A 21,793-nucleotide genomic window follows, 5' to 3' on the forward strand; every position below is an offset into this window, starting at 1 on the left:
TATGAATAATTCCAAATACTAAACAAATAAAAGCAGAATTGGACAAATTTCATTCCCCTTGACAATAAAACAGCACTACTTTTCTTATCAATACTTTTGCAAAAAAACGTAAATTTTCATTGAAATTGTTTTTATTTATCTGCTTTTAAAAGTTGCTATTCTTTCTTTTTTGTTTGTACATTACAACATACATCATGATCTGTTCAAAGAAAGGGAAAATACGAAAATTTCCCTTTCCATAAATGACCTTGTTAATTGACCTGTAAAACATCAAAATTCAGGAATTTTAAACTCGGAATGTTTTCAAGCAAAGCATCATCAGAAGAATAACCCTATATTGTCTGTGTTAAAATATTATCTGTATACAAAATATTACAGGTTATACTCTCCGCTTCACATTCTACCCTTCCATCTGCCTTTGTACAAAAAGATTTTTATTCCAAGACATTCATCCATTACCATCAAAGGAGCTCATTAAAACAGCTACAAAAACAATGAACTATCATGATGAAAAAAACAGTTAAAGAGCTTTGTTCATATGGTTTAGTTTTTCCTGTTATGTCGAATGGTATCTGTTTTAAGTCCATCCTTGTCTTATCGTTTGTATTCCAATGAATAGTTTTTGTGCATTGTTATAGAATAAATTAGCGTTATGACAGGTACTTGTAACCAAAGATAATATTAAATATTAAAATGAGGAGTAGAATTTTGTGAAGGTACATGAATTGCCTATCTTTTCATTATAGGCAATCCAGGATATCAAACTAATGACTCAAAAACAGCAGACCAACCCAATGCTCAGGAAATAATGTATTACGAAGTAGCTGTTGGAACAGATAGAAGATTTCCTATAACCAGAAATAATATTGTACCTTTTACCAATGTTGGTTTGAACAAATCTGTTACGTTTTATGATCTTAACCTAGCATCAGGAACGGCAATGTATTATTTCACTGTGAAAGCCTACAGCATATCGTATTCTATTGCTACCGTTACATCTAATGGTTTCCATGTTGGGTATGATGGTGGTGTTGAAGGTAAGATTTTTCATTTGAAAGTGCATTTTGAGAATGACAGAATTAACTATAGGGATAGAAATCAATATTAACTAAAACAAGCAAAACTTCTTTGATTAATGCAATAGAAAAAAAACTTCTGTAGTTGCTGTTATAGATAAAGAAAAACAAGCAATTCAAATTTAAATATTAATGTTTCATCAGAAAGATCATATTTATGAAATTTTATGCTTTGCTAAATAGAAAAGAAAACCAGTGTCATTTTCAAATTATGTTGTCAAAGAAGTCATGATTGAAATTACCTACAGCTTGTTATAAGGTTTAGGTGTCTGTCCATTGTTGAAGGCTGCATTGTAAACCATATATATCTGTTACAGTTTTTGTTCTAGTGTTTTATATATCACCAGAAGTTCATAACACATGTTGAAATTCATGTCTTAAATCAACAATATTGTAAGAAATAACTTAACTTTCTTATAAAATTGACAATTCAGTGAGTTGTGAGAGTATAATTATTTGTTTAATTTGTATTCTTACACTATTCTCCTCTTACCCTAGGTGGATCCATCATCATGGGAGACTTCATCAACAATGATACCTATGTAGACATACAGTTTGAAGGTTTTACATCTAAGCTAGAAATAATGATGTATTATGTGGGAATATCGAACAACACAGGAGCAGTAGGAACAGATTGTAAACAATATGTAAGTCATGTTTTATTTTCAAGTTGTGGAAAGGGAAATGGCATACCATTAATGTTAAAGATGAGCTTTTACTGCTTTTTGAATTATTTAAATCCTAGTCAGATAATTTTTTTTTTCAATCCAAATGTGTATTTTCCTCAACTTTTAACAATTCAGAGTCAATAGTTGTAATCTTTTAGAGATTTTTAACAGCGTTTAGAGCCAAAGAATTTTGTTTTATTTTAAAGTTTTTTATAGATGTAGTTTGGTGTTAATTCCTTACTTAGATCTTTTCTAGTTCAATGACAGATGTCTTTGGTGATTTTTAGTGCAAACAACTATAATGCTATTAAAAACTTTCATGGTTTTTTTCTTTCTTTCTTTTTTTTTTGGTCATGTGTTTCAGATTGATGGACAAAAAAGTGATATCAATGAGAAAAATACATTTAATGTTGTACCACTGCTTAACATAAATAAGAATACATTCTACAGTCTGACATCATTGCACTTACAACCTGGAGGAACCTACTATGCCTGGGTTATAGGTAAGATATAGATAAAGGGAGATGTGAGTATATGTCCCTGAGACAGCACTCCAACGAAGCAAATTAAAAAAAGTAACCAGAGTATACTATTGCTACAGCCCTTTTCAAATCCTTATTTTGTTTAAAAATTATATACGATTATTCCCTAAATTTTCTACTTGTAAGATATTTTTTTACAAGCCAAGTGGAACAGTTCTCACAAGTTGATAGTTCTGGATGTTCATCAATGAAGTTCGCTATAATTGTTTATTTAAACCGAACAAACCATGACTAGAAATTAAGAAAATCAAGAGAACCAACCATATATATGGCAGCTATGAGATATCTGCATTATGAGAAGTTGTTTTAAAGCCACAACCAATCAAGTGACAATGAATTTTCAATCAAATGCTGATGACTTCCAGTATAAATTTACTGAAGGAGGACATTTTTGGTTGTCTCCCTTGGTAGGTGATTTTATGAAGTTGTCGAAGTGAACATTCCAATTTTCAACACAGGATCACAATTTAGACCAATCAGAAAAATTCCTTAATAGTAAGGTTTACTTATTTATTTCATTTGCATCATTTTAAAGTTGTTTAAAATAAGGAGTTGGTATTATTGCCAATGAGACAACTATCCAAATGACATGGATTTAAGCAGTTATAGGTCATTACAGCTTTCTGTGTTTCAAAGTTATAAAAAGAAAAGAAAGAAGTTTTAAATCAAATCTTATTTATAGTTATAGACAATGGCCAATCATAGAATTCATTGTTTTCTACATTACAGCAACAGATGAATCGGGAGACTGTGGAATGATAAATCACAAATTCACAGTTGACACAACACCTCCATTGTATGGTGCTTTGACTGCTGGACCATTTTATAACATGGTAAATTAAAATATAATTTCTCTTAAAGTAAATAAGTTTGATATGACAAACACAATAAGGAACAAAAAGAATTGTTAAAAAAGCAGATAGTCATAGAGTTTACAATGAAGTGTAAAGTTGCCAAACACGGTATTCTCAACATTATCAGATCAATAACTTTTTTATTTATTTATTTGACTATTTTAAATGCAATTTTTTTTATGTAGCTAAAACAAACTTAAATTTGACGTATCACAGAACATTAATGTTTTAAATTTTGTTTGAGATTAATTTTGATTTTTCATTACAGTTATACTAATTAGACAATTTCAAATAGAGGTAAAAGTACAATCAACAAATAAGAAATCCATTTGAGAAAAATATTTAAATCCTTTGAGAAAACTGTGTTGAAATATTGCTTTTAATACTATAAAAGGTTCATCTGCCTTATGGTGTAGTCACAAAAACAAAGTCTTGATGTGGCTGCTGATATTATAAATATATTTTGAAAAAAAAACCTGATTCTGTATTGTTGATTATTAGGATTTGGCATACACCTCAGACAATTCAACTATTCGAGTTCAATGGACTAATTACAGTGATCCTGAGTCGGGTCTAGCAACATATGAAGTTTCATTATGGAAGAACACCTCATGTTATTTCAGTGCAGAAGAGATATTGGTAGTTAATTTGATAGAACTGACCAGCAACTATACAGAATACAGCTTTGTCAATTTAAATCTTACAGTATGTAGCAATATATATAATCTTACTGAAAAAAAATACTTTTCTGACTGTCTGACCAAATGAATGGCACAATTTGATTCTGTTCTGGCATTTTCTTATTTAGTATTATGAATACATCAATAAAGTAACAAAATTGAGAAAAGAAATTGCGGTGAAATGGCTGTATCATGGCGGCCAGTTTTTATGGATGGAGGTAGCAGGAGAGAACCATGACCTTAGGTATGAAAACTGGCAATCATAGACAATTAAGATCAAATAGAAGGCACATTCCACATCAGTGTTGACAGGCTAGTTATGGTAAACACTGAGGTAAACTATTCCAAACGACCAAATAGCAGAACCTATTCTTTTTCCAACCAAATTTAATGCATTTTTTTTCTATCCCAAACCCATATCTGATATTGTAATCAGTTGACATTTATTCTTTCAGATGAACATTCCGTATACAGTTCAAATACAAGTCACAAATGAAGCAGGACTTTCAATTATTGAGAAATCATCACCAATTTTATATGACCCTTCCAAACCTGTATCTGGTACTATAGTTGATGGTCCAAATTTTGAAGCAGGACAAGTTTGGTTTAGTTCAACAGAGACAATAACAGGTATGTACTGTGTTTGTAGTAATTTAATTATAAAGGAAGATGGGGGAGGGGTCTAAATTAACCCAAAGATTGAATCTTGTAATATTTTGCCAAAATATTCTTTATAATGTGCTATTGTGAAAAATATAATAAAAGGGGTCAATGAGCTTTTTTGCAAGCTACAGGTAGTGCACAATTTTTCAAATTTTTAATGATTATACCAGTAAAAATTTTTTGTTTTAAAAGAATAAACACTAAGCAATAGAATTTTAAAATCAATTATGAGATAATAGCTTTTATAATGTGCTTTCAGAAAATAAATAAGAAATTTGGGTCTTGAAACTTTATTTTTTGTTACAAAACAAAAAAGGTAAATACAGTATACATTCCTTTATAAAATAAGATTTTCTGAGATATTTCCCCCTTAAATGTATTTTGGTACTTGAAGGTTCATAAGAAAGAAAATTGAATCAAACAGAAAATTTTATGTGCTTGTAAAAACAGTCATAATAATATGATGAAATCATAATTTTCTTCATTTAATTGCATTACTCTGTAAAAGTTGAATATTTCATGAAAGAAATAGACTAATTATTATACCCCCGCTTTAAGAAAGCGGGGTTATACTTTTTTAGCTCTGTCCATCTGTCCGCCTGTCCATCCGTCAGTCCTTCAGTCTGTCCTTCCGTCCAATGAATATTTTTCGTCGCATCTTTCTCAGGAACTACATTACAAGGATTTCTGAAATTTGGTGTCAGGGTTTATATAAGTCAGCTATACCATGTGATGCGTTTTCAGATTCATCCCTCAACAACTTCCTGTTTACCTAACGCTTGTATCATTTTACACATGATAGCCAAGTTGAAAATTTTCGTCACATTTTTCTCAGGAACTACAATACAAGGATTTCTGAAATTTGGTTTCAGGGTTTATATAAGTCAGCTATACCGTGTGATGCATTTTCAGATTCATCACTCAACAACTTCCTGTTTACCGAACACTTACATATTTTTACACTATTAAAATTATCCACTTGCGGCAGGAGTTTCATCAGTGAGCAGTAGCTCACAGTTTCACTTGTTGTTTCTGCAATTTTGATATCCGTGATGGAAGACACCTGTGTAAAAATTTCTTTACAAAATGTTCAATATTTCAATATTGCTGTAAGGTTGATATACAAGGTTTTGGTTTATCAGAAACTGACAACTTCAAGAATAAAATCTTTATAAAAAGACTATTTTGAATTCAGTAATTTGCTTCCTTAATATAGAATTTATTGTTTCAAATACATCAACACTTATTCCTTCATCTTTAAGTTTGTACCTGTATATGCAACAGATGTGGAAATGCTCATTCTCTGACTAAATTTTTCCTTATTATTTAAGGTTCATTTTTGCACTTTGCTAATCCAGTTGGTTCAGCATGTCCAACAAGGTTGATTTCAATGAGCAATGACACTGACTGGCAAAAACTGGAAATTATTGATCTTAAGGATCTAAGTGGCAAGAAATGGTCTCTTCAGTATCAACCAGCAAACATAAATCAGGATATTTATGATGATACAGTGTCAATAAAGCTTGCAAGAGACCAGAAAAAACACCAGATGTTGACTGGAGCATATTTCAGACCTGCTAGTTTCAAAAATGGAGGCACATATCATGTAAGCTCTTATATATTTCAAGGATTGACAGTGTATTTTATTAAGGCTGTTTAATATAAAAAAAGAAGATGTGGTATAATTGCCAATGAGACAACTCTTCACAAGAGACCAAATGACACAGAAATTAACAACTATAGTTAACTTTGTTTTTTTTATGTCAGATATTTTAGTGGCAAAAAATATACAAGTCTCAAATGATAAACTGTTTAATGTGCCCTATTTGTGGAATTGTTTTATTTTGAATTGGCAATCTTTCTAAAACCTATGTGTTTTTATCTGTCAGATTTCTGTGAAACCAGCAAGAGGACATGGCATTGCAGTGACAGAAATTTTGTTTTGGGATGGACCAGATACTGTTATTTCTACTTATGAATATAATGAAGACATTGACTGGGCTTCATCTGTTTGCCAGTGTTGTTTAATAGAGCCAGTGCCTGAGGTATAGGGGGGAATTGAAAATATATTTCATATCTTACATTCTTTTTCATAAAAAACATTATAAATGTCATCAAGATTGACAACTCTTCAAAATGTCCATAGATATATTTTAAAATAAGAAAAAAAGTTATGTATTTAACCTTTGTTTTAATTTGAATTTAAAAATTGAATATCAATGGTAAACAAAATATTTAACTGTATTATTATCATTATAGTTTATAATTGTAATTTTTCATTTTTCCGTACTTATTTTGCTTGTGAAACATCATTCACATGAAAATAGCAATAAAATAGTTTTAGAGAAGATTTCTAATAGCTATTTCCTACCAAAAATAAAGTTGTTTAATGTTTTGGTGTCCCCATACTTTTCCAAATCAAGATATACTAAAAAGTTTATGCTAAACAAGAAAAATACAAAATTTCCAAAATGCACTTATTTTGTCAAAATTTGTTGCCATTGTCACTCATCAAATGTGAAATTTGTTTTTATTTTCTGAACTATTTTTACTGTGTCATGTGAGGTTAAGTTTAAGATTTTTAAGGTAAGGTTAATTTTAGATTTGGGGTTTATTGTCCCTACTCATTAAAACCTTAAAAATACTTAATAGTCTGTCATATTCAAAAATAGAAATAAATGTTTCATAAAAAGTTATTTTATTTAATGACAAATTTTATATTACATCTGGAAAAAAAAAAACAGTTCAGAGAAACACATGTGTTCATTTTCCAGGATTGCAACTACTGCAATTGCTCCAGATATTTATCTGATAAATACGGAAACAGCACACTGCCTTCAGTACCCAGTACAACAGTAGCTACAACAGATCAGACAACCACAACTCCAGCACCATATGACATAGTCAATAATCCGTCTGACAGTGATGTTTCAAAACCTGTAGATACTAGTACACCGTTGGCTCAAAAGTCCTGTGGCATTCAGATTCTGTTTGGTAAATTGTTTTTTCTTACAATAAGGTGATGTATTCATGTTTGTTTTTTCATCAGAAAAGAAAGCATTTAATTCCATAGATAAATAAATTTCACAAAATGATATATACCTATTATATTGTTAATGATTTGCATTCAGATTCTTTTTGGTGAATTTTACTACAAAAAGGAAGTGCATTGATAAATTTTTTTCTAAAAAGACGTGGAGGTATACAATAGGTTACTGTACGGCCTTCAATGATTGCTGACAAAACAATAAAAGTAAAAACAAATATGCTCGACAACAACCAACAACAACTACTGAAGTAATGTATTGGTTGCAAAAAAAAAATAATCTTGTCTTGTCTTGTTTTTAACTTTTACCAAATAGGAGAAATTAGTATCATTTGCAATCATTCCATAAAACTTGGTTTTAATTTTGGTGTTTAGTGATCATTTCTTCAGTTCATTTATCATTGCAATGCAAACAGTAATAAAATAAAGTGAAACTTTATTTTACAACTGAGTCTAGGAGAACTATTGATATATCTTTCTTGAGAGTAATCCCTTCAAATTATTGAATTATGTATGACAGAAAGATTTCTTGTGTGGCTCTTACTGAGCGTTGTTATTTTTTAATGCAATCAGTGAGACTTAGTTTTAGATTGGATCCTTAGGAAAATATATAGAAAAAAACACAAGATTACTTGAAAACTTGTAAAAAATTTGTTTTTGAGGTTCTTATAAATCACTTATATGCTTATTGTCTATTGGTAAGCAATTTGGCTTCTAAAGGGAACCTTTGTGGCACATACCTGATAAGCAAAAATGGAAGAGACTTTTTATATTATCTTATAACCAGGATTCCTACTTAGCCTTACTAAAAGAAAGAGCCTCAAGAAAATAATTCTTCAAAATGGATTTAAAAAAGGTTGCCAAGATATATTTGATTTCAAGTTTTAGAAGGAAACTATTTTACGATTTTCCCGTAATTGTTACAAATTTTGGACCAAAATTACAGTGTTACTATTAACAGTCTATTTGTTACGGATTAATGTTCATTAGCAGTCCAGAACAGTTCTCCCTTTATAAATCATTTTCATCATTGGACGCTAAATGTTTGGTTAGAATCGTGTAACATTAAGGTATAGTTCATAAGTATATACTTTTTGAGATAGAATTTTCTCATACTTTGCCAAAAGGAAGAGTTTACTATGCTTTTTTCAAAAATATAATAGAAAGTATGGGTCACCGTGCTATTTTCCAAGCTATGAGTCGTTGAAAATTGCCTAAATTTGGTTAGATTGTTCATGAAAAAACACATTTGTGTGCATAAAAAAAATTCTATGAGATAGAATTTTGAAATAAATTGTAAGAAGATAGGTTTCATAATATGTTTTAAGAAAATAAAAAGAAAAAATGGTGTCACCGAACTTGTTTTCTTGCTACAAGTAAAAATTTAAAATTTCCCTATCAGTCCAGTATATAATTTTTACTAAAAGAGTTATCTCCCCTTAAATGGCTTATTTGAAAAAAATTATTCTAAAATCATAAAAATTTGATATTTGTTTAAATATTTTGAATAATACAATAAATAACCAAGTTTTCTTTATATAAATAAACAATCTAACCATTAAATTGCAAATCTGTCTCCAAATTTGCAGATTTGGGCAAATAACTAGACCAATTTTGTATTGAGATTGTACAATCCAAGATGGCGGTATACCATGAATCTACCTTAAGCGCTTGAATGGTTCAGACTGTTATTTTTTATTGGGTTTCTCGGGACTAAACCTCAAGGGTGACTGGGGAATAGAAATATGGTCACCACTGTTCCTCCAACTGGCAGTAGAACCCTTGCCAAAGTGGAGCGTCCGTTTGGCTGTTCGGGATGTATCAAGTATGCAGCCACGTCCAGTCAGAATGAGGACATTAAATCCAATGCCTGGTGTAGACAGAGTTTGTACGTTAAGAACCCTTGCAACAACTCTTTGAAGGGTCCGTAAGTGGCATGTAGCAAGGCTAAATTTATGACCCTATCCAATAAACCCTCATTTTCTCGTGGTAGACCAAACTTTCCCGGACCTTCATCCCGGACATCCTCTATTGTAAGACCTACCTATTGAATTAATGTCAACATGTTCTCGTCCTGAACATACATATTATTTTCCACTAGTAGTTAAGCGACCAACAACCAATCAATATTCAATCGGGACTACCAGTATAAAACGATCTCTCTATTTCATGTTCCATTCTGAATAATTAGTGAACGAAACAAGTCTTTGTTTTCAATTTGACAATGTCTAGTGGAACAATTTAAATATCTGAAGCAAAGAAAAAAAACAAAGTCCGGACCATTATACCTTTTGCATATATTATGAAAAAGATTTCCATTTAGCGCGATGGTCAGTGATTCTCATTTGCTCATCAACTTTGAATCGTAGTTCTGATAAATAAAGGAAATCATTTTGTCACTGAGTGCCACCCAAACGGGAATAGAAATATGGTCACTACAGGTTTTCTTCCAATAGGCAGTAAAACTTTTGCCAAAGTTGGGCATTCTTTTGGCTGTGCTGGATGTACAAGTACGCAGCCATGTCCAGTCATGTTGGGGACGTTAAATTAGTAAGAGTGCCACTCTCGCTGCATGTTAAGAACCGTTGAAACAACTCTTTGAGGGGTTCGTAGGTGGACTGTTGTAATGCTTAATTTCTGTCTCGCATCCAATATACCCTCATTTTCCAGTGGCAGTCTAAATTTCCGCAACCTCATCCTGGACGGCTTCTTATAAAGGATCTTCCTTGTGTATTTATTGTTAATTTGTTTTCGTCCTGAACATGCATGAAATATTTGCCACTGGATGCTAAGCAAATAATAATCAATCAATCATTTCACTGTGCCTAGTTGTTTATATGATTATTACAAAATTTAACGAAGAAAATATTATTACTGAAGAAAGACTCAAATTACAGAAATCTTTATACCTTTTTACTGAATGCACCAAAAGAGGGTTGGCATCTATGATAATGTGAAATTGCTTTAATAATAAGATGATCCAATGAAAATATACAAATTGTATTTGATCTGGTGTTGAACCTTTTAAAACAAATTCATGTATTTTTGTTTTTCTATTTTTAGATCAAAATTCAAAAATTGTGACTTGGTGTCGGTTCTCCAATGGTATTTTCCCAGTTATGAAGACAGCTGTTGATTACAACATCACTGGAGAATTTCTCAACCTTAAACTAATATTTAAACCAGAGATGGATAATGCAGTTGATGTAAGATAGATTTTATCATGTTCGATATAGCTTTATTAGATTTTGGAATGTTCCTTTATAAGTAGAAAAATAACAAGAGCAGAAGTTCAATGATAAAAAACGTCTAAATAATTACTGTAGGCTTTTTAAAATTTTTTTTTAATATGCTGTTTTTTTATAATTTTTCATATAAATAAAACATGTTGATATAAGTCAACCCAACAACTCCAAAATATCGAAATACACTGAAAACAGGAACTTTTGCAGATCAATATTTAGTGTCTTGAGATTTATTACAAATTTTTTAATTGGGATGATAAGTGGAAGAGCCATGGGTACACATACAAAGTTGGGACTTCTTTTTTAATGTTGTATCGGGTGGAATTGTCCCCCTTTTTATTGCTTTAAGAAAGAAATAATTATATTTGTCATGAATTATTTATTTCAGATTTCTTTATGTCTTGTGGTTTTTATTAATGATGAGGAAATAAATGAGCTCTGTGGAATTCCTCGTATGAGTGAAACAACAAAACTGGTGCTGCATGTTTTCAATCGTGACAATTATGTACCAAAGATTACAGATATATTCAATGTATTCTCTACGAGGGCAATTTTCAAAAAGCTTATACTACCACCACAAACTGGTGCACTTTGTCGCTATGGTGATCCATTCAGAGGTGAAACTAACCCTATAATAAAATATGAAGTTGGTATTGGGAGCGACAAGTTGTTTACAGATATTGAACCCTTTAGGAAAGTTATAGAACCATGTATCCCTTGCTTTGGGGAATGTTCAAAATACAACTGTGACCAGAAGTGCAACCTGGATAAAGTTATGGACTACAGTTTTACTTTGACAAACTTGAACCTAAAACCATATGTCATTGATATGAATGAAACAGGACATTCATATAATAAAACTATAATATACTATCTCACAGGTAAGAATTACAGGATATAAAGTCTGTGTAAGAATACAGATCAATTTCCATGCTCAGGTGCCGTTTTTTTCTTAAAATCTTTTTTTATGCCCCCGCCGTAGCGGAGGGGGCATTAAGTTTTACCCTTGTCCGTCAGTATGTACGTATGTCCCAAAATTGGTTTCCGTTCTCTAACTTTAGTTTGCCTCAACCAAATGTTATGAAACTTATACACAATGCTTATTACCACAAAACAAAGATCAAGTTTGAATTTTGGTGGCATCACTTTTACCGTTCTAGAGTTATGCCCCTTTACAAATGGAAAGTTGCTGAATTTATCGTTTCCATTCTCTAACTTTAGTTTGCCTCAACTAAATGTTATGAAACTTATACACAATGCTTATTACCACAAAACACAGATCAAGTTTGAATTTTGGTGGCATCACTTTTACCGTTCTAGAGTTATGCCCCTTTACAAATGGAAAATTGCTGAATTTATCGTTTCCATTCTCTAACTTTAGTTTGCCTCAACTAAATGTTATGAAACTTATACACAATGCTTATTACCACAAAACACAGATCAAGTTTGAATTTTGGTGGCGTCACTTTTACTGTTCTAGAGTTATGTCCCTTTACAAATGGAAAAAATGCTGAATTTTTCGTTTCCAATCTCTTACTTAAGTTTGCCTCAACCAAATGTTATGAAACTTATACACAATGCTTATTACCACAAAACACAGATCAAGTTAGAATTTTGGTGGCGTCACTTTAACCATTCTAGAGTTATAAAATTGAGAATGGAAATGGGGAATGTGTCAAAGAGACAACAACCCGACCATAGAACAGACAACAGCAGAAGGTCACCAACAGGTCTTCAATGCAGCGAGAAATTCCCGCACCCGGAGGCGTCCTTCAGCTGGCCCCTAAACAAATATATATACTAGTTCAGTGATAATGAACGCCATACTAAACTCCAAATTGTACACAAGAAACTAAAATTAAAAATAATACAAGACTAACAAAGGCTAGAGGCTTTAGAAATGGAAAAATTGCCAAATTTTTATTTTCTTCTAAATATCAAGTAATTTTATTAAAATTTGAGTTATCTTCCTTTGTCCATGATTATAGTTAAATCAACTACAATCAATGCTTTATACAATGCAATGTTTAATTTTGACTTCCACTGATAAAACACAGATCAAGTTGAATTTGGGTAGTGTCACTTTAATCATTATTGAGTTATGCCCCTTTATAAATCGAAAGATTGCGAAATTTTTAGTTTCCATTCTGTAACTTAAGTTTGCCCCAACCAAACATTATCATGAAACCTATACACAATATTCATTACCACAAAACTAAGATCAAGTACAAATTTTTTGTTTCCGTTTTCTAACTTTAGTTTGCCTCAACCAAATGTTATGAAACTTATACACAATGCTTATTACTACATAATACAGATTAAGTACGAAATTTGATGGCAACACTTTTACCATTCTTGAGTTATGTCCCTTTATAAACATAAAAATTGCTAAATTTTATGTTCCATTCTCTAACTTTAGTTTGTCTCAACCAAATGTTATAAAACTTATACACAACCGTTCTAGAGTTATGCATGTTTACAAATAGAAAAATTGCTGAATTTTTAGTTTCTGTTCTCTACTTTAGTTAGCCTCAACCAATTGTTATGAGACTTACACACAATGCTTATTACCACAAAACTCAGATCAAGTTCAAATTTGGGTAGCGTCACTTTTACCGTTCTTCAGTTATGTTCCTTTATAACTATATGATATGCAAGCGGGGGCTTCATCTGTGTCCACATGTGGACACTATCCACATTTATTTCTTTTTAAATGACCCTCCGTTTCTGCAGTTCTTGCAATTTAGATGTCTGGTATGTGCAAATTTTATTAATAAAATAAAAGAAAAATATACTAGGCTCATTTGAGATTGCCATTGTTAAAAATTGGATATTAATACTTGTCTCATTTGTTAATAAAGATAAACTTTACAAGTCTGTACTATAAGGCTAATTGCAAATGGCTTATTTGGGTGGGTTTTTTTTTTTCAGGAAGGGCTATGACTGGATCTGGAGATAGTGCTGTATCCTCATCTTCAGGATTTTATATTGATATCACAGGTCCCCTGTTTGACCTTGACATTATGCTGAAGTCCCCAATTTATATTGATGAAACCCGAGGAGAGTTTCAGCCAGTCCGATTCCAAGCATCAAACAGCACCATTAAAGCTTTTTGGAGATGTACTGATGATGAAAGTCAAATTAAGGTAACTTACATTATTATTATGATAAGAGTCATTGAAGTTTAGCTTGAAATATATATTATATAATAAATGAATTAAATTGAACACAATTTTGAACACCTGGCATGACATCTTTTTCAGGAAAACTTTTGGGCAATTGGTAAAACCCCTGGTGGAACAGAACTTCAAGAATTTCAATCAGTTGGCCTCAATGTAACTGGCATTAATTCATCATTTGAAGGCATTCTCCAACATAACCATACATATTATGTGTCTATTATCTGTATCAATGGAGGTGGGAAACCTACACAATGGAATGATAATTATGGTATGTTTAATATGTTACTTCATATTTACCATTATTTTATCTTGTACATTTATGTGGCATCCAATATTTTCCGAACTTCAACATACACATTCTGGCACATGAAGACTTATGTTTCTGTTGGGTCTCAAAACAACATGGTCATTTCGAAGTTTAAAGCAAGGGTCTCAAAAATGCAGAAACTCCCCATTTGAAACGAATTTAGTAGTTAGTTTTTGTAATTTTAAAACAACAAATTATTTACATGGTATACAAAATTAGATTTTAATACAGAATATTATTTTGAAATAAATCTTAATTACTATTTTAGCATTGAAATGGGACAATTGTTAATCTTTACCTTACCATGCTATCAAGAATTTTTTTAGGTGTGTACTGACATATGTTTTTAATATTGTAGGTGTTGTTCCTTTGTTAAAACTACCAGAAGTGGATGATTTAAACAATACTGTCCTAGGAGAAGTTAAACCATTTGATGAACCAGTGATACCTCTAGATGCCATGGAGAGTTCAGATCCTGATAGTATAGGATTTACATTTACTGTTAGTGAAGATAAAACCATTAACAAATATGGTAAGTTTATATGATAAAGATTTATTTTAATAATTCAGATCACATTGGTTGTTTAATATACTAGTAAATATTTGTCAGGTAATAAAAACAACTCAATTAAAAAAAAATAAAAAAATAAAAAAAACAGAAATGGCCAACAATGACCCTCTCCTTTAATTTTCTCTATATGAAACTTAGTTGTGGCCAAACTGTGTTATATAGAATCTTTATACCCTGCCCAAAAAGTAGAGGTGGGCATTATATTTTTCGTCTTGTGTGTGATCCATGCCTCTTTTGGTCTGTCCTGTATTAGGTTAAAGTTTTAGTTTAGTAGATTACCATGAATTTGTGCATAAATTTTTGTACACATCTTCATTATGATGTGATTTTTTGTCGCAGAAAGCTCGACATAGGGATAGTGATCTGGCGGCGACATCGTTAGCTATCTTCTTAAAAGCTTTATATTTTAGAAGCTAGAAGACCTGGATGCTTCATTCTTTGTATATAGATGCCTTATGTTAAGAAGTTTCCGTCTGTCATATGTCCATTGTCCTTGACCTCATTTTCATGGTTCATTGACTACTTGAAAAAAAAGTCAACATTTTTTGTAATGTTAATTTCTTTCTTATTATGAGTAATAGGATAACTATATTTAGTATGTGCGTACCTTGCAAGGTCCTCATGCCCGTCAGACAATTTTCATTTGACCTCGACCTCATTTCATGGATAAGTGAACAAGATTAAGTTTTCTTGGTCAAGTCCATATATCAGATACTATAAGCAGTAGGTCTACTATATTTGGTATATGGAATGATTGTAAGGTGTACATGTCCAACTGGTAGGTGTCATCTGACCTTGACCTAATTTTCATGGTTCAGTGGTCAAAGTTAAGTTTTTGAGTTTTGGTCTTTTTTTCTAATACTATATGCAATAGGTCAACTACATTTGGTGTATGGAAATATTTTATGATGTATATGTCAGTCTCCCAGGTTTTATTTGACCTTGACCTCATTTTCACGGTTCATTTCTCAGTGTTAAGTTTTTGTGTTTTGGTCTGATTTTCTTCAACAATAAGCAATAGATCAACTATATTTGTTGTATGGAAAGATTGTAAGGTGTATATGTCTGTCTGGCAGGTATCATCTGACCTTGACCTCATTTTCATGGTTCATTGGTCAATGTTAAGTTTGTTTCTTAGATCCTATAAGCAATAGGTCAACTATATTTAATGCATAAATTGATTGTAAGGTGTACATGTCTGTCTGGCATGGTTCTTCTGACCTTGACCTCATTTTCATGGTTCATTGGTCAATGTTAAGTTTTCTTGGTTAAGACTGTTTCTTAGAAACTATAAGCAATAGGTCAACTATGTTTGGTTTATTGAATGATTGTTTAAAGGTGTACATGTTTTTCTCGTTTGGTTTATCTGACCTTGACCTCATTTTCTTGGATCATGTTAAGTTTATGTGTTATTGTAGAAAAGCTTTATATTTAGGATTATCAACATAAAATCAATGGTTAGTAAAGAAGGCGAGACATTTCAGTGTGTGCACTCTTGTTTTATAATATATGGAAAATTAAGGGTTGGTCCCACATTTCAAAATGTGTTCCATGCATGATGTCCTATGGACACTTTTTTTGTTTAAGTTTACCACAACTGTTGTTCGGTGTTTGAAACACAATAAAGTTTGACTGTTCTAGATTCTTGGTTAACTTGGTAAGGACATCTCAATTTGATGGCATTACTAGCCTGTTGACACTAAGGTTGTGAGGTAAAACCCGTAACTTGGCAGGTGCCTTAGATTCCAATCTTAAATTACTTCATGTATTATTGTCAGATTTTCTACTGAAGGTCTGTGGTTCTCTCCAGGCACTCCAGCTTTCTCGAACAATAAAAAAAACAACAGCTACAATATAGCTAATAGTGCTGAAAGAGGCATTAACAACCAACAATAAATCAGTCTTATTTTAATGTCAATCTGAACATTTTTTGAGGTTTTTGGATAAGAATAAACAATCTTAATAAATCTTATGAAAAAAACAATTTGACATGTAAAACACCTTGTACCAATCTCAGAAAGAATTTTTCAGATACTTTAATAAAAGTAAACAGTAATAATACATTATAGTTCATTGTATTTTTTCTTCAGATTTGTGTATTGGAACAGATGTAAATAAAGATGATATTTTCCCCTGTGCATGGGTTGGGTATAACATATCAGGATCTGCTTCTATCAAAGATGGGTATTTGTTAATTGATGATATTAGAGTAAGAGCTCTGTCAGAACTGCAGAACAGATTTTGGAATGTATCTGAGCAGCAAAGACAGAACAAAACAAGTGTATTCCATATGGAACCTGGAAGGACATTGTTTCTGACTATGAGAGTTTGTAATGAAGCAGAACTCTGTACTAACAAGTCATTAGGAAGTGTACTGATAACCAATACAGAATCAATAATAAAAAGATCAGAACATGGAGAATCTATTGAAATTGTAGAATATGTTTCGACAGACTCTACAAGGAGAAAGAGAAATGTAGAAACAATCGTTGTAACAACTCCAGAAGGTAAAATTTCTATAAAATTCAAGTAAGCTACAGAATGCGTACAACAAAACTGCACCAGAGTTTTCTTGTAGTTCAATTCAGAAACATGTGAAGCACAAATTGGAAATGCTATCTGTTCCAGACTTAATGAATGGGAAGGGGGACAGAATGAAAGCAATCAATGGTTTCTTTAGAATTTTGGAAAAAATAGAAGTAAAATGAAAATTTTGTATTATGGGTGGTTGGGGTTTTAAAAAAGTGCCTCCAATCCACCAGTCCTTGTACTTTTTAAAATTCTCAGTTGTTCAGTTAAGAAAATGCCAATAAGAAGACACCAAAAGTTACTTAGAAGATAACTTCAATTTGAATGTAACCATAAACTAGCAACAGAAGCAGGATACCATGTGAATACATATGTATACTATACATATATTGCTTCATAATATCTGCACACCTGTATTTGTATAGTAAAGTATAGTACCATTTGTAACAACTACTGCTAAGAGTATCAGAATTTAATTTAAGCTGTTTAGGAGTGGCAGATTTATTTAACATGTGAATTTTGCTTAAATTACTTAAATAATTTTGTAGGCTGTAATTGTTCATAATTAAATTAGCTATATATATGACTTTTAAAAAAAATCAGTGGTGCATTACAGGTGAAGCTTGCATAGCAGAAGCAGCCTACCCTACATAAGCACTTTGTTTTGAGTCATATGGTCCTTTGCTTCTTTCACTGTCTCTTTTATACTTTGACGCAATATGTGAACTAGCATTGCTTTATAATACTTTCACATTTATATAGGGTTGATACCAGGACAGGCAATTGTACTTCAGCCAATATCTGAAAAAGATCTAACAACAGAATACAGATCTGATTCTTCAACTGATTTTCAGCCATATATAGTCAACCCAGAAACTACCCTGGATATGGTAGAAAGATTATTGTACAAGAGGTACTGTGATTTTAGTATGATTTATTGAAATATCTATTAATGGACAGCTATGGAACTGTAATGGTGTATCATTAGTGAACAAGAGCTCACAATTCAACTTGTTGGTAGTAGGGTCCCATGTGATTTTATTTTCTTACAAGAGAAGGATATTTTGGTAGACTTCCAATGATAAATGAGTTTATACTGATAATGGCTCCTCCAACTACTCAGCTTGAACCTGTCAGCACTACTATATCGTACCGTAAGTTAAGACTGCAACAACCAATTTCCGATATTGTTTGTACAATGTTTTAAAATATCTATGAAAAGAAGGTTTCCTTTGTTTTTTTGTGAAACATCTGTTTGTGCTGGAATTTCAACACAAATTGATATAAAGGTTATGATATGCAATCAATAGTTTTTTTTTCCTTGATACTTTACAGAATACATTCCTTTGAAATGACATTTTCTGTGATACCAGTTGGTCACCTGTCTATGCCAGGACCAATAAATATCACATATCCAGATACTGTTGGCAAGAATGAAGATACCAGAACTGCCCTAGCTCACTGGAATACTGGTATGTTCCTACATACTATACTGTTTTTAAATGTAAAACAGTAGGTGATGTAAGTACTTTAAGTCCCAAACACCAAAGCAAAAATGATGAACGACAATACTTCGAATTGAGTAGCAAAGTAGCGAAAACCATTTTCTCTACACTGTAGCAATCATATCCAATACGTAGGACGAATGGGCATACACATTTCTATTTTTCATGTGATTCTGAAAAAGTTACATAATGAGCTGACTGAATGGTTGCTATTGACATTTAACTTTCCCTTAATATTTTTTAACCCGTCTAAACTTTTTCCTAGGCATTGCATTAAAAAAAATCCCAGTGAATCCAGACCAAAATGTTTTTTTTAAAGTATATCTGTCAAATATTCTTCTGACAAAATATTGATTGATTATTGCTTGCTTAATGTCCAGTGGCATTTGTTTAATTTAAATATTGTTTTCCAATAGATTTTGAAGTCTTGAAGAAAATTCAGGCACCCATTTCCCCAAAAAGTTCTTTTTTTTCAATCATTTGTGTCTAAAAAACAACCACATGATCTTGTGTTTTATTTATTTTATTTGTCTTGTATTAATTAACTTGGAACAAAGTTAGGGAACAAAGTTAGTGTTGTTGTAAAATAATGAACTTTAATAGTGTTAAAGTCATGTGTTCAAAGGTTAGAATATGTCATATGTATAGTGAAAGCAGCATAATTGTTACTAGGGAATCTTTAAAAAATTGTAGTGCTATCAACCCTATTCTTAAGAAGCTCAAGAATGAATCTCTAGTTACGATAAGTATGATTGATTTTAATTAACAAAATTTCTTATCATTTATACATAAACTAGAACTTGCATCTGATTGCATTATTTATATGAAGCATGCAGCTTTGCATTATTTATATGAAGCATGCAGCTTTACTGTAGTCTCGTTTATAGATATAATCTCACATTTTTGTTTTGTAAATAAATGCAAGCAATAATTTGGATTTACTGTGATTAAGAATGAAAGTACAAATTTTGTGTATTTTTCTCCCATTACAGCTCTACAGCAATGGCAGTTGAGTAGTATGACATGTGGTAAAGCATTGGAAATTGATAATGGAGATGAAACAAAGAGTGTTGAGGTATGTTTTGGTTTCTATATATATAACTCAAAATTATAAATCAAGGAAAGTTTTGACATTGCTGTATTGTCTAGCGCTTTTCTCATCTAGGGACTTATCCAGACTATTACATTATCATCATTTTGTAAATAGTCTTGACAGGTCCCTAGATGGATGACAGCGCTAGACAGTACAGCAATGTTAAAACTTTTCTTGCTACCTAATTTTTAGTGATATATTTAAATTAGAATAATTAAGGCTTTGCTATATGATGAAAATGTGTCTTTTTTAATTTATAGTTACATATTACTAATTTTCCATATTGCAATATTTGGTCTTGAACTTTATAATGTAAGAGTGTTAGCTATTTTCTTATCTGCTGGGCAGCCAGTCCTGTTTGAAGTCACTTAAAGTTCAATTATAAATACTGAGCTCTATGTCTAATAAATATTGGGACATACTTTGCATGATATTGCATACACCTTCTTGTTTTGATGCTATTACTGGTGCTCAGTTTCAGTGGCATTCATAAATGTAAGGTGTGTTGGAGCTTCTAAATGTATGTTTCTTTTATATCATATTTAAAAGTGTATACTGAATTACCATAATTGATATATGCTCTTATTTATTTTGAAGGTTTGCAAAACATGGGGAGATGAAGTAGATGAAATCAATCAAACTGACAAATCTGTCTCATATTTCTCTGGAGAAACACAATTTGCTGTATTTATTATTTCAAATAAAGTGTATAATTCTCCACCAATACTGACCAGTGACAGGTTCATATCCATCAAAGAAGATGAAGGTAATTAAAATACAGGTTAAGGAAATATCAAAATTTTTCATGCAAAAGTATTGTAAGATATACTTGTTTACAGTTAAAATATCTTGTATTGTGGCAAAAACACAAAAGATCAAGTTCAAACACTAGATATAGAAGAAAATTACAATTTGATGGCAATTTGAAACAGGGTATCAAAATCAGATACAGAAGGCATATATAATGGGTGTAAATATATATATGCTATTGCAACATTTTAATGCAGTTTTAATTGTTTTACACTAGTCATTTTGGGGCCCTTTATAGCTTGCTGTTTGGTGTGAGCCAAGGCTCCTTGTTGAAGGCCGTACTTTGACCTATAATTGATTAATTTTTACACATTGTGACTTGGATGGAGAGTTGTCTCATTGGTACTCATACCACATCATCTTATTTCTATTAAGATATATAGAACTATTATGTCTCTCTTGCCGTTTGTCCTTACAACTCTGTGTCTGTCATAAGATATAAAAATAAGATGATGTGATATGATTGCCAATGAGAAAACTATCCAATAGAGACCAAGAGTTTTTCATTTCAAAAATTGTCTATTGTTTACATCTAAATAGAACAAAAAATAAGATAATTAAGATATGAGCCATTATTTGACTCCCGAACTACCAATGATAGTACAATTATTTAATTCTTTTTTTTATTATGTAAATGTTATTGATAATTGAATAGCTACCGGTATATGTTTATGTCATTTCTCAGGTACATTACAATACCAGTTGGAGGCAACTGATGAAGAAGGTGATGTAATCAAATTCAGTCTGGCAAGTCAGACATATAAACTTGGTAAACCACTGCTTTTTGAGGATGGAATGTAAGTAGTATTAGCAAATTCTCAATACCCAGCCCCAATGAAATTGAGAAGGGGATATAGTAGTTTGTTCATTTGTTTGTTTGTTTGTCCCATTCTCATTTTTAGCTCACCTTTCTTAGTTCTTACGAAATGTGAGCTTTTGCCAACACTTGGCGTCCGTCGTCGTCCATCTGGAGTAAACTATTTCAAACATCTCCTCTGAAACTACTGAACCAATTCCAACCA

The 21,793-nt window shown here is 31.6% G+C and overlaps 1 protein-coding gene across 1 annotated transcript in view; it reads left to right on the top strand.

Moving 5' to 3' along the window:
- The window catches only part of LOC127720043 (uncharacterized), a 133,790-nt gene that overhangs the window by 55,109 nt on the left and 56,888 nt on the right, over positions 1 to 21,793 (top strand). Inside the window, exons 37-56 of the mRNA XM_052226449.1 lie at positions 747 to 1,037; positions 1,575 to 1,723; positions 2,109 to 2,247; positions 3,016 to 3,119; positions 3,642 to 3,845; positions 4,276 to 4,450; positions 5,815 to 6,089; positions 6,373 to 6,528; positions 7,258 to 7,477; positions 10,593 to 10,735; positions 11,163 to 11,655; positions 13,706 to 13,920; positions 14,038 to 14,224; positions 14,622 to 14,795; positions 16,925 to 17,341; positions 18,126 to 18,276; positions 18,699 to 18,835; positions 19,861 to 19,943; positions 20,559 to 20,727; positions 21,457 to 21,568. Coding sequence (XP_052082409.1) covers positions 747 to 1,037; positions 1,575 to 1,723; positions 2,109 to 2,247; positions 3,016 to 3,119; positions 3,642 to 3,845; positions 4,276 to 4,450; positions 5,815 to 6,089; positions 6,373 to 6,528; positions 7,258 to 7,477; positions 10,593 to 10,735; positions 11,163 to 11,655; positions 13,706 to 13,920; positions 14,038 to 14,224; positions 14,622 to 14,795; positions 16,925 to 17,341; positions 18,126 to 18,276; positions 18,699 to 18,835; positions 19,861 to 19,943; positions 20,559 to 20,727; positions 21,457 to 21,568 — 3,994 coding nt within the window. The remainder of the gene's footprint in view (positions 1 to 746; positions 1,038 to 1,574; positions 1,724 to 2,108; positions 2,248 to 3,015; positions 3,120 to 3,641; positions 3,846 to 4,275; positions 4,451 to 5,814; positions 6,090 to 6,372; positions 6,529 to 7,257; positions 7,478 to 10,592; positions 10,736 to 11,162; positions 11,656 to 13,705; positions 13,921 to 14,037; positions 14,225 to 14,621; positions 14,796 to 16,924; positions 17,342 to 18,125; positions 18,277 to 18,698; positions 18,836 to 19,860; positions 19,944 to 20,558; positions 20,728 to 21,456; positions 21,569 to 21,793) is intronic.

Source organism: Mytilus californianus, unplaced genomic scaffold (genome assembly GCF_021869535.1).
Source record: "Mytilus californianus isolate M0D057914Y unplaced genomic scaffold, xbMytCali1.0.p SCAF_11, whole genome shotgun sequence".
NCBI lineage: Eukaryota > Metazoa > Mollusca > Bivalvia > Mytilida > Mytilidae > Mytilus > Mytilus californianus.